At 40.8% G+C, this 13293-nt stretch overlaps 1 protein-coding gene across 2 annotated transcripts in view; it reads right to left on the reverse strand.

Moving 5' to 3' along the window:
* ADARB2 (adenosine deaminase RNA specific B2 (inactive)) overlaps positions 1-13293 on the reverse strand; it is a 447041-nt gene that overhangs the window by 50698 nt on the left and 383050 nt on the right. For both annotated transcript variants that reach the window (XM_075062213.1, XM_032782113.2), the window contains exons 4-5: positions 9088-9256; positions 2001-2152 (exon numbers count right to left, since the gene is read on the reverse strand). In XM_075062213.1, coding sequence (XP_074918314.1) covers positions 2001-2152; positions 9088-9256 — 321 coding nt within the window. The remainder of the gene's footprint in view (positions 1-2000; positions 2153-9087; positions 9257-13293) is intronic.

The following is a 13293-nucleotide window of genomic DNA, read 5'->3' on the forward strand; positions in this document are numbered from 1 at the left end:
AGTGAAAACAATGGAGACAAATCAATAGAAAGAGAGGGCATAAGAGAGAATGTCATTATGGATAACATTGTACAATTTTATTATTGTGCTTTTATCCAAACTTCACCTGCCCATTGGTTGGGGGCGTTGTTTGAGCTGCATTAATGGATGCATCAATGCAAAATTGTGTAGTGGAATTTGCAAATTCTTCTGCAAAGATGAAGAGGTCAAAATTTGCCTGAATCTGAATATGTTACCCCAAATTTGAGTTAGCTCTGCAAGCAAAGGAATGCTAAGATGGATAAATTAGACTTAAAGCCAAATCCTGTCCTTAGCTCTTCATGCCTCTTTTTGATTGAAGTCAGGGGAATCCCAACATTCTCAGACTTCAGAGAGCAGAATTCAGTCCTTCATATTCTTTTGGTAATTCTTGAGAACAATCTACATTCTAAAAATTGACTAGTCATTTTTGTGCCTAAATTCTTGGGTGCCCAGTTTAAGGCAGCTTTAAGAGGCCTGATTTTTAGAAGATGCTTTCTGAAAATAAGGTCTATTTAAGGGGCTCATGTTGAGCAGCAAAAATGTGAGGCACCAAAATCAATGGTCACTTTTGAAATCATAGGCACTTTCTGTTCTTAAAAATCTATTTTCTAAGCAAATATTATTGCTCCTGACTTTAGTTACCATGCGCCCCATTACCAGAGACTTGAAATTAGTTTTTTTGTTTGACTTTTTGACATTTTCTTTCTCTTCTTTATATTTTCATGACATCACAACAGAATATAGAAATAAATAATAATAAATTAATACATAGCCCTTGTATAGCATTTTTCATCAGTAGGTCTGAAAGTGTTGTACAAAGGAGACCAGTATCATTATCCCTATTTTACAGATGGGGAAGCTGAGATACAGGAAATTGAAGTATCTTGCCTATGGTCCCCCAGCAGGCCAGAGCAGAGCCAGAAATAGAACTCAGGTCTTCTGAGTCCTAGTCCAGGACATCTTTCCACCTTCTACAAACTAGAACCAATATTACTACCAATAGGAATGTTTTTTGTTTTTTTTTTATTTCAGCTCAGTAGGCTTGATGTTCCACACATCATTACAGGTGTGAAACTTTCCATTCCCAGGAAAATAATATTTAAAAATGAATAAATATGTTTGTAAGTGGGGTTTGGGAGAAGCACCACTCTCCAGCTATACCACTGATTGGCTGTGTGAGGTTGATCAAGTCTCTCCTCTCTGTGCCTCAGTTTCTTTTCCTGCAACATGAAGATCAAGATACTTTGAACGAGGGTGTTGTGTGACACATCACCTTTCTGTGTTCCTGTTTCCCCTTTCATTCATTTCTGTCTTGTCTGTTTCATAAGCTCTTTCAGGTAGGAACCGTTTGTCACTACGTATATGTGCAGCATTTAGCACAATGGTCCCAGTTGGGGCCTCTAGAAACTACTGTGCTTTTGAGATCTCTGGATGAAAATCATCATTTAAGAACTAGGTAATGATAATAATAATAATAATAATAGTAATATAATAATAGTAATCGTAATAATAATAATAATAAGAAGAACAAGCTGTTTGCAAAGTGCTTTGGGATCACTGGATGACAGACAATTTTTGATAATCACAAGGAATTATTATGATTGTACAATCTAAACCCTGTGACTCTGTGAAACTGCCAAACCCAGTCACAGTTGGGATGCTCTGCTCTACCAGAGGACAACAGCTGGGATGATCTCCCAGGTCTTTATATGAAAGATGTTTATTTACTAGGGCCTGTGGGATTTTCTTCCAGCACAGCCACTGAGTTGCAGGCAGGCACAGAAGTCTCATGATGCCTCAACCAGCTTTCATTTCCATCCATACAGTTTCCATCACAACACATACATATGGAGATCCAGACAGACACACACCCCTATCATCTGTGCTTTCTAGTGAAATATGTTATCCACAAACAAAGGAACAAAGATCTGTCTTAAAAAAAAGGGGAGGGGTAGGGTTGGGGGAGTAATGGCTCTTACAGTCAGTTGTGATTTCGTAGGGGGAGTTGAGGCGTGCATCTCCGCAGGGTGAAGTGCTCACATACAGATGGAACAGAATGTTTTCTTTCAGCCTGTAGCCTCCCTCTTTTAATCGCATGAAGACTGATCGCTCCCAGTCCTCTCGCCGTTTGCTATGATCACAAAAGAAGTTCCGGGTCATTTGTTACATTCCAAATCAGAAACATTTCTGCTCTCTCAGTGGTGGTTTTGTTTCTCTTTGATTCCTTTGGGTTTTTTGTTTGTTTGTTTTATTAGCACCTTTCATCATATTTTGGCTACTGTCAATGGTAGAAAAATAATAAGCTGCTCTAAGTAAATGAGGTGCTCAAAAGGTCCTGGAACTGTTGATGTGTTTCTTGGCTTGCTTAGCTGGAATTTATTCTAATGATAGAGGGTATCTGGACATGCAAATACAGTACATAAATCTCACTGTTACTGATGGGACTTATGTGCACATATCAAAGGAGAACAGCTCTCTTCGGTTTAACAAATTATCCCTATTCATCACACCCCTAAGCATGTGCTCAGATCCCATTGAAAGTTAAGGTGACTTAAGCACATGCTTAAATGCTTTGCAGAATTGAGGTCATATAGCAGTGTCCTGAATTTATGAGCAGAAGTCCTGAAAAGAAAATAACAGATTTCAGACATCCAAAAATGGTCTTCTGTTTTCCTCCCTGTTAATCCATAGCCAAGTGTGAATGCCGAAGGAACCCCCTCTGCAACTGACCTCTGATGCTTGACTGACAGTGGCTCTCTTGTCTGTTTTGAAATCTTTGGAAATCACAAGTTACCTGATGTAATGAAGAAAGAATCTGGGCCCTGTGCACCAAAAACACAGACCTCTACTACTTGAGCTAAAACAGTAATTCTTGTTTGAAGTGCTGTTGTAGTTGTGTTGGTCCCAGGATATGAAAGGGACAAAGTGGGTGAGGTGATATCTTTTATTGGACAAACTTCTGTTGGTGGAACGTACAAGCTTTTTGAGCTACACGGAGCACTTCAGAAACTCTGCTTCCTTTCTCAGACCTAACTAAGAGCTCTATATAGCTCGAAAGCTTATACCTTCCAGCAACAGAAGGTGGTCCAATAAGAGATATCACCTCACCTACCTTGTCTTGGTAACAAAACAAACTCAGTTAGGTAGTAGCAGTAGTAAGCTCTTATCTTCTATGTGGCTCTGCAACTAGAAGAGGACACATTGCACTTAGCCAACCTGCCACCCTAGCAAAGGTTGCCAGGGAAGGCAAATTCCTCTCACTAATGTGGTTTAAAACAAGAGCAGGTTTTATGGCTGTTTTCCTGTGCAGCATTCCAGGTGATTTCCCTTTGGATTGTTTGAAGGCAGTGATGTTTTTTTGACAGACAGTAGGATCACATATCTTTTAGTGATGAGGATTATAATGTTTAGGGTGATAATGTGATTAGTGTAGCTGAGAAATGACAAACCTCTCACACTGTGATTGCACCTCTGCCCTCAGATATACCCAGTGAAGTCAATGGGTAGTGTGTATGCATATCTGAGACCAGAACCAGGTCTGTATGTGGAAGATTCTCCTACACGGAACAGGATTTCTGCCCATCTAATCTGAAATGTGGGCAATCCTTTTGTGTAGGGTAGTTCTGCTGCTCTGCCTATGGTTGGTGTAACTGGGATGCTTTTTTTTCCAAGATGGGAGCAGAATTGTTCCTTGCTGGGCCTGCTTGTTTTTTCCCAGTGCAATCTGTGCGCCATTAGAGCTGTATGGCTGTCACTCTTCCATGGTTGGTTGTTTTGTCAGTTTTGGAGGCTGTGATACGTTTTCTGTCAGGTGAAATTTACAGGCACATTACCCTGCCTGCAGGAAAAGTGAACCACAAGGTTTCCTGAGGAGAGACTGCCACATGCAGCTCTCTCATTTTTCTTCCTGCTTTGATGGAATTTCCCAACCACACTAATTACATTATCGCCCTGATAGAAACCCCTGAAATAATAAAATACCTATAAGGCCTGCTGCTTGGACTTCAGAGAAATCACTGTTGCCTTTAAATAATTCACTACAAAATCAGCTGTGAGACTGCAGAGCAGCAGTCTTAATGCCTGCTATTATTATGTAAAAATGGAGGGGGGGGGTGGGGGATGGGGAGGGGGCAGAAAGCTTGTGCTACTTAGAAACAGTTGCTAGGTTGCTAGGTAGGGTATTAGATATGTTGGAATAGTCCTTTACTGGGCTGGATTAAGTGAGTTCATCATCACCCACCTGTTCTATTATTTTTCACTGATTAACCCTATTCCTCTTCCATTCCCTGAGTATCAAAAAGTGTCTGTGGCTAATGGGAGATATATAGCTGCTTTAAAAATAGTCAGCAGAGCTGGAGGGCAGTTCAGCTTGGGTCTTGCTCCAGGATTCTGAAAGCATTATTATCTCCAGGCTCCTAACCAGCCTGTGGGGTCGTATTTCTACGGTTGATCTTGAACTCAGATCTTTCCCTGCATCGTAGGTGAGCATCTCTAATACTGAGACAACTATGATTTTCTTTTTAATGAAAACTGGGAGCAGAATGACTGGGGTGGATTCCCTGGGCACCATGCATACTTGTGTTGGGTCCAGGTGCAGGTTTATCCTTGTGCTCTCAGTGTGCTAGAACTAGGGGATTCCAGAGCCAAAAGTGATGCTCATAAGAATGGGACAGTGGGAGAACAGTTTATCTTGTCAAATGGACTTCTTCTCCCAGAGACATTGGGCCAGATTCCCTATTACCTAGCCCCTGGCATAGTCATTTACACCTGTTAGTGTGAGTGCACAGAGGGTTTAAAATATTACTAAATCAGCATGTGGTCTACATCTACTTTGCACAGGCACAGATAACTACACAGCAAAGAATGAATTCCATTGTATTGGCACAAGCATCATGACTTCAGGTTCTGCTATCAGTACAACAGTTCCAGTGCAGGTAGTGGCTAAAAGGCAGACTCTATTCCTATGCATTTCACTGTTATGCACTCTCTTTCTTTCATGTATGGTATTTGGGATGTGAAGGAAGGCCTGCAGGTGAGCAGAATTGGTAGCAGCAGAATAGCAGAAAAGTTGGGAATTTTGACACACAGGTAGGGATTCCTATTTTCAGTGTTTAAGCCCTGAGTCAAAAGAATATTCTTAACACTAAATATCTGCTTAAGCCTGTCCTTATTCAGCAGGACATTTAAGCATGTGCTTAAAGCTGACTTCAAAGGGATTTAAGTATGTTCTTACGGTTAAGCACATCTTAAGTACTTTGCTGAATCAGGTTCTTACTCTCTGAAAAAATTACAGGAGTCATTTTTGGGCAAACAACATTTGTGAAATGTAGGTAAGGGAAGTCTGTAGACCAATTACAGCACTAGAAATGTGTATGGTCTCCCACAGGTACCTTAATAGCAAGCTTAACAGAAAAGCAGTCAAGTCCATTAAGAGACCACTGGGATGAAAACAAGGTATGAGTTAAATTTATGGCCAAGTGGCTGGTTTTATTGCAGCTAATTTCATTTGATTGGATGAAAATTACTACATGCTTCATCACGTATAAACTAAAGTATGGTTTGGACAGAGGCTGCAATCTGATTGGCTGAAAATGCATTAACTCCCAATGCAGCTTATCTCCCTGGGAACTGAAAAGCCTTTTTACTAGCAAGATCACTATGCCATACCAATATTTTCAACAGGCAGATAACAGTTTTATTAAGGGTGATCTGTAAAGAATGAAAATATAGACCCTGATTCTCCTCACAAACCACTGTAAATCAGAAGTAACTCCACCGAAGTCAATGCAGTTCACTGGTATAAAACAGTGTTTGTAGCCTTTCTTCATTCTTTATAATGTATAAAGAAGGTATTGAAAAAGTTTTTTTTGTTGCTTTTTATTTTTACATTGGAAAAGTCTAGTCTTTTCATAGATATCTAGAGAATTAGTGGGATTGTGACTGTCACAAATAAAATAAATCTGACCAGCCAAGAATTTTTGTAACATCTATTTAATTCAAACTTCTGACAAACTTTGAGAGAAAAGTTCTGTTTGCGAAACATTCAACATGCCTATCTCTTCACTTGAGAAATAAGAAAGCTCCCATTCCAGGCCTTTAATCATCAAAAACCTCAACAACCACAAAAGACAACAAACAGAATTGGCATTTCTAATGTCAAAAACAAGAGGAATTAAAAATATGTATTTGTAATTTAAATCATTTTTATAATTTTGTAGTTGTATCAAATATAGAAGACAGTATAGTGTCCTTGTTCATTTATCTATTCCTCTTCCATCCCTATTGTTGCTTCCTCATGCATCCCTGTTCCTGCTTTTTTGAAGCCCGTCTACAGACGATGAGATAAAAATCTGAGTCTGCAAAGCACTCAAGCATGTGTTAAAGTCCCATTGAAGTCAATGGAGTTATGTCAATTTATTTTTACTAAGGATCAGGTCCCATTATTAAGAAAATAGATCACTGTTAAAAACTTATAAAATAAATTCACCGTTGGTGAAGTCCAGCCTTCATAGACAAAATTGAGTAGCTAGGCTGGGTGGTGGACAGATGGGTGATGAAGACTGTAGGGTCGCCACCAAAACACTAACGTGTCCTTTCCATAGGGAAGGATGGGAGCATTTATGCAGCAGAGAATCATCTGTCTTGTCTCTAGTCTGCCCATGCATGGGGTGCAGGGAATCATTCCTGAGCTAAGCTCTGCAAATGGCATATAGACCCTCTGTACATCCCCCTCCCCCACAACCTCTTCTCTAAGCTGTGCAAAGGGAATCACATTGGGTTTGTCTGCCAGGAGAACCTAAACACCAGTAGAAGAGGGAACAGCATTTAGTTCAAAGTGTAGAAGTTGTTACAAAAACCCACTTAGGATTTCACTTGAACATCCACAGTTTCTTGACTTGCGACAAAGCTCCTGATGATAGCTTGGCATTTCCTTAGTATAGCAGTGAACATTTGGCATGAAGAGTATGTAACAAGATTATATATATTCATATTATTCTTACATATAAAAGGATTATTTGATTTATACATGGATAGCAAGGGAGCAGAACCTGACTCTACAATATTTTCAGCTCTGTGTTTCAAAGGTGTTGGGGTTTCGCCATTTTTGATGAGTTTTTTGTGTGTGTGTACAGGTCAGGGGAGCAGCAGTTTTGGTTCTTTCCTGAACAGAAACATTTGAAGAAATTGCCATAAGCAGAGTTTGTGTTGCACTTAGAATTCTCTTTACAAAAAAAGTAGCATCAATCGAAATAATATAGTATAACCGAATGTGCTACGAAGGTGGATCAATACAATATCTTAAAATATGGTGGTAGCACTTATAAGCCAAGAGACACCGGTACAGCTTTCAATATAAAGCAAGTACTGGGGTTGCTAACTGTTGAAAACATAATAATTTAATGTAAACTTGAAATGAAAACAATACAGAGTGAAAGAGAGAGAATGCTACTTGTGATTAAACCCCTCAAGGGTCTTGTCTGTTTCCCCTACCGCGTTAGACCATCCTCATCTATTTAACATCTTCTCCTCGTAGCTAGAAGTGAAAATTTACTAATATTATTATGACTATTATGGTTGTCCCCACAACATGACAGGTGCTGTCTCACGTGTGTAGGAAAACACAGTTTCATCTGAGGCCTGGTCTACACTTGGGGGGAGGGGAATCAATCTAAATTACGCAACTTCATCTACGTAAATAACGTAGCTGAAGTAGACATACTTAGACCTATTCACCGTGATGTCTTCACTGCGGTGAGTCGACTGCTGCCACTTCCCCGTCAGCTCTGCCTGCGCCTCTCATGGTGCTGGAGTACAGGAGTTGATGGGAGAGTGCTTGGGAGACTGACTAGACTAGACTAGACCCAATAAATCAACCCCTCCTGGACTGATCACCGCCCGCTGATCTGGTGGGTAATGTAGACATACCCTCAGAAATGCTTTAGTCTTCGGGGCCTAATCCAAAGCCCTTTGAAGTCAATGGGAGTTTTTCCATTGACTTTAATAGGCTTTGGATAAGAGCCCGTGAACACAAAAAATGGAGGGTACAACTTACAACTGAGGGTTTTTGTTGTTGTTGTTTCTTTGGAGCTTTGTGATAAAAATATACGCTACCCACCCACAGCTTCAGCTCCTTATTTGTTAGTTTCTTGTAGGCATCTTCCTAGATACACCCGTGGATAACACTTAGCACAATGGGGCCATGAGCCCACATTGAGAGTTCTAGGGATTACCAAAACGCAAAAGAGTCTGTCCAGAGCAGAGATCTGGAGAAAGTAGGGTCTTACAGATCAGCTCAGAAAGGGTGATCCAGGCACCCAGGGAAGTGTAGAAGAGAGAGACAAGGATGCCACCAAGGCTGAGGCTGGTATTGTTGTGGCAGTAGAAGAGGAACTTGTTAAGAGACAGGAATGGATAATTAATGACTATAAAAATGAATAATCTAAAAATCAACTGCAAGGGCAAGGCTGAAGACACGAGCAACAAAAAGGCACCAACATCAGAATCATTTCCAGTAACTTTCCCTGCTATGACATTTTTAACAAAATAAAGAAAGAGCAATAATATCTATTGGTAGTTCTTTCATAGCAGGTCTGCTATATTGTTAACAGGCAGTGGTTCTCTAGCAAGCTAATGAATGCGTTAATGATCAATGTACTTCAAATGTGTGTGTATGCATGTGTGTGTGAGACAGAGAGAGAGATGTAAATCACTTTCTTGAGGTAACTCAGCTTCAGCAAGGAAGGAAAATGCCTGTAATAAGAATCTCTGACCAGTGGGGGTTATTATTAGGCCTGTGGTTAAAGAATTTGCAGAAAATCATCAGACTTCATAAAACTTGACTTTATGATTCATATCTAATAGCTGCTGAAGGAAAATCAGCTGGAATGAAAGAGCTTATAACCCAAAACAATAGACTATCTAACTCTGCTTTCCTTGGTAGAGTATATTGGCCACTCATCAGCCAAAGACTCATAAACAATGATGTATAGTCAGGCATCTAGAGGACAGATCTGTTCCACAGAAGACCATATAATATTTCCCAGGCATCAACAAAATTCAGTTTACCTTAGGTGTAGCTCCAGCTGAGAATAAAGGAAATGAACAAATGCTCTCCTTGCCAGAATTTCTGCATGGCAGTCGTTGACCACACGCCCTTGATCGTTAATGTATTCTCCGTTTATACATTTGGTACCTGATGACAGCACAATAACCTGAGCCTGCCTGATGTCCAAGCCTGCAGAAAGGAAAACAAAAGAGTTGTAACTTGCCTGAGGGTTAGCGAGACATCGTAATTGTTAAAGTTCTTGCAGCCCCCATTTTGATGTGGCAGCTGAGACAGCCCTAATGGGATGCTGATGAAAATGATTATATGGCTTTTGGAGTATGCAGTACCCTCACATCTCAGTGCTATTAGAATAATACAGGCTCTATTTCAGTCTGCACTGCTAATTCCTGAATAAAATCTTGCCACAAAGTTTACTTGTTAAATCAATAACTACATCATAGAAAAGCACACGCTGTAAGTAGGTAATAAAGCTCTCCCACAGTGCTGATAAATGGTCGGGGTTTTATGAGCTGCTGAAGACATTTTCTGATGGGAACACACACTCCCTATAATGTTAGCTTTCATCACTAGTGTACTGGAAGTGCTAAATAAAATGCAAGTAACACTTCTGGAGCTTCTCTTCTTTAAAAATTTCAGAGAACAAAGAGATCCTACTTTTTGTCTGGTTTCCTTCCCTATCTGCACATGCACCTCTACATCAGTGCTTCCAATATTGAGACCCACAGGGTTCTGAAATGGAGTCTCTGCTCAGACTTAGATGGAACGTTGTTGTTTGGGACCTACTACAGTCTCTATGGGCTCCTCTGAATATTAAAGGGGAGGGAAGCTGTGGTCACTCCATTTTTATTCAAAATAGCCACAACCTGTAGATCTATGAGGTGAAATCCTGGCCCCATGGAAGCTGATGGCAAAACTCCTGTTGACTTCAAATGGAGCCAGGTTTCACCTCTAAAATGTTGTTCTCCAGGACAAGAGTGTTATTGTCCAGTACAGCCTGGGGAGAACAGTTTAAAAATGCATTGAACCAAAGCCTACTTAAGTGATTGCAGTGCACTTTACAGAACATGGCCCTTTTTGACTGACAGAGAAAACAAGGCAACAAACAAATCTACCCCTAAAGAATGTGTTCTGGTCAAATGAGATATCACCAAGGCTTGATCAAGTATCCCAAGAACTTTAATCCATGTTTGACAGCTGTAAACAGTTACTATATATACACGCAGGGCACAGCAATCCAAAACATTAAGATTTAACAGAGTTGTCATTAAGACAGAGAGCCTCCGGTCAGATATATCCATGCTGTGAATGGAAACAGTCTTACCGCAGGCCAAGTGCTTCTGTCTCTGAAACACTTTGCTGGAGAATGCATACTGTTCTGTATGCACATGTGCTTTGTTCTCCTTTTTGTGACCTTCTTTAGGTGTGATAAGCTTTGAGATTCATCTTATACAGTCAGCTACTTAGTTGTATGCTGAAATCTATTGAGCAGTGAAACAAACAAGAAAATGCAATGATTTTCTGGACTAGAAGCATGCTTCTTAGAGACGTTCTCCCATGAGACCCCTGGGTTGGATATAATCATATAAGATAAGAAGCAGTAAGTTGCAGATAAGATAAAAGGGGAAGGATTGTTTTGTGGTTAAAGCACAGGACTGGGACTCAGGAGATGACCTGGGTTGTAGTTTTGGCTCTGCCACAGACTTCCTGTATAAACTTTACTTCTCTGTTGCTCAGTTTCCCAGTTCGTAAAATGGCAAAACTACTTCCCAGTAGCTTAACTCACTGTGGTTTCTAAAGCACTTCGTGATCCTCAGATGGAAGGTGCTATAGACAGTAACTGCAGAGTGCACATCATTGTGGAAGCTGATGTATCTGTGTTGTGATTATCAATTAATATTGTTATTGTAATTTTGAGTCTAATGACAATGTGTTTGGAAATATAAGAGACAATTTTTTTCACAAGCTAAAAGAGAAAGGCACAGGGGAGATGTTGGAAAATGCAGTGAAGAGAAAGAATTAACAAATATTTGTGTTTGTTTTTATTGTTATTTTTGATAAAAAATTGATACGGAGACGTGGCTTCCATGCTACAAAAAGGGATATTTGCAGTCTGTACATTACAACTTCTTTGACCTCAACTCTCCAAATGGGGGCACTCTTGTCACAGTTAAGGAATTGCCCTATTGTTTCAGATCCATGGTCCATCTAGTCCATTGTTCTGTCTCTGACTGTAGCCAGGCAATTTCCTTGAAATTCAAGTCTGCTCCTAACCACTTTCATGGAGGTCTAATTCTGCTCCCTTTTAGGGCGATGCTATCAGCTGCTTTTCTTGCTTTCTCCTGACTTTCTGCTTCCTTTTACCTTCTGACACACACAGCCCCACCAATCAATGCCCCAGTCCCTGTGTTTGCAATCAGTCTCAGGGAAGCCTTTATATTCTTCCTTTTTCTTGCTTAGGCCTTCACATGCAACCCAGTGCCTTGGGCAGGGACTTCTGTTCTTTTAGCTACCTTACTCCACAAAGGAGTTTAACTGCTTCTTCCATTTAGTCTGAATGAAAAGTGACTGGTGTGTCCATCAGCTTCTATGAGGTCTCTGATGAACATAGATCAGAGACACGCTCGCTGGCCACTAACACCCTCCCACATAACAATATCAGGGCCACTGTTGATATTAAGGAACCTTTTCGTCCTTGGGTGAATTAGATACCGCTCCCAAGTCTCCACAGAAATGGACACACTTGTCCACTCAGTATGGTGATATGCCTTCACAGATCCAAACATATGCCCGTGTTGCTGTCACAAAGTAAACAAATATCAAGTATCACAAGTATCAAGGACATCAAGATGACTGTGGACTTTTCCTAGAGGAACTGGCTTCCAAGATCCCACAAAATTGACCTTGTGCATTGTTAGAGATGTAGTGATCTTCCAACGTGTCTTATTCCCAATGAGTGGAAATAGTACCCATGCTCCTCACTTATGTTGCAGCACTAAGATACCCAGAAACACAAATGTACATGACTTATGCATTAGCACTGAAATAGCCACACATCAGTGAGGAGACAAATGGGGATAGCGCTCTGTGACCAATGTACCACTGCTGAACACCACGTGTGAGGGAATCCAGCATAATGAGAAATACTTTCGACAATCTGACAGGTGCCTGATGCATTCAAGAGCATGTATGCAAATGAATCCTTCTCTTGCACGCTTTATTATGTATATGGATAGAATCAGAAAGTCATTTCCTTGATATAGCTTTCCATGAACACAAAGTGAATTTGTTTACAAATACAATATTGGTTGCCCCTTGGTGAAGTCACACTTACATTCTAACGGAGGAAAGACTTGTCACATTGTTATTCTGTGTAGTATCTTCAGCTGCTGAACCTAAATTTTTGGTGCCAATGATTGAGACTGGAGAGACACTTCTGTATAGCTCAGCCAATATTTGTTGATTTTGCAGTATAGTTAGCTTGAGCCTTCTAGCTAAAATTTTTGGTAAACAATTAACATTAATTATTAATTGTTATTTACTGCCTCTGTATTTGTTCTCGCTTAAATAATACTTGGCATTTCTATAGTGCCTTCTACCTGATAATCTCAAAGTGTTTTCTAAATGTTCATTAATCTAACCTCCAGACATGCAGCAGAACAAAGAGACATTATTATCCCCATTTTACTTATAGGAAAATAAAGGCACGGAGTCTGATGGAATCCTTGGGTAGCACACAGCTGGCATCACTGGCTATTTGCCACCACTCCCTGATGGTGGCAGTACAGAGAATGGGTGGAGATTAAAAAGAGGCGGAGCTGATGTATGGCACAATCTGATGATCCCATGCTGGTGTAATAGCTCTTTAGGGTTCCCTTACAGCAGGGGTTCTCAGACTTCATTGCACCGGCACTCCTTTCTGACAACAAAAATTACTACATGATCCCAGCAGGGGGGAAGCCAGAATCCACCTGAGCCCCACCACCCTAGGCAGGGGGGCCAAAGGAAACCCAAGGGGGCAGGGAGCCTATAACCTGAGCCCCATCACCCAGGGCTGAAGCCCTGAGGCTTTGGCTTTGGGCTTTGGCTTCGGCCCCGGGTGGTGAGGCTCGGGCTTCGGTCCTGACCACCTGCAAGTCTAAGCCAGCCCTGGAGACCCTATTAAAATGGAGTCGTGAACACTTTGGGCCCACAGTTTGATAATCGCT

This window comes from Chelonoidis abingdonii, chromosome 2 (genome assembly GCF_003597395.2).
Source record: "Chelonoidis abingdonii isolate Lonesome George chromosome 2, CheloAbing_2.0, whole genome shotgun sequence".
Lineage (NCBI taxonomy): Eukaryota > Metazoa > Chordata > Testudines > Testudinidae > Chelonoidis > Chelonoidis abingdonii.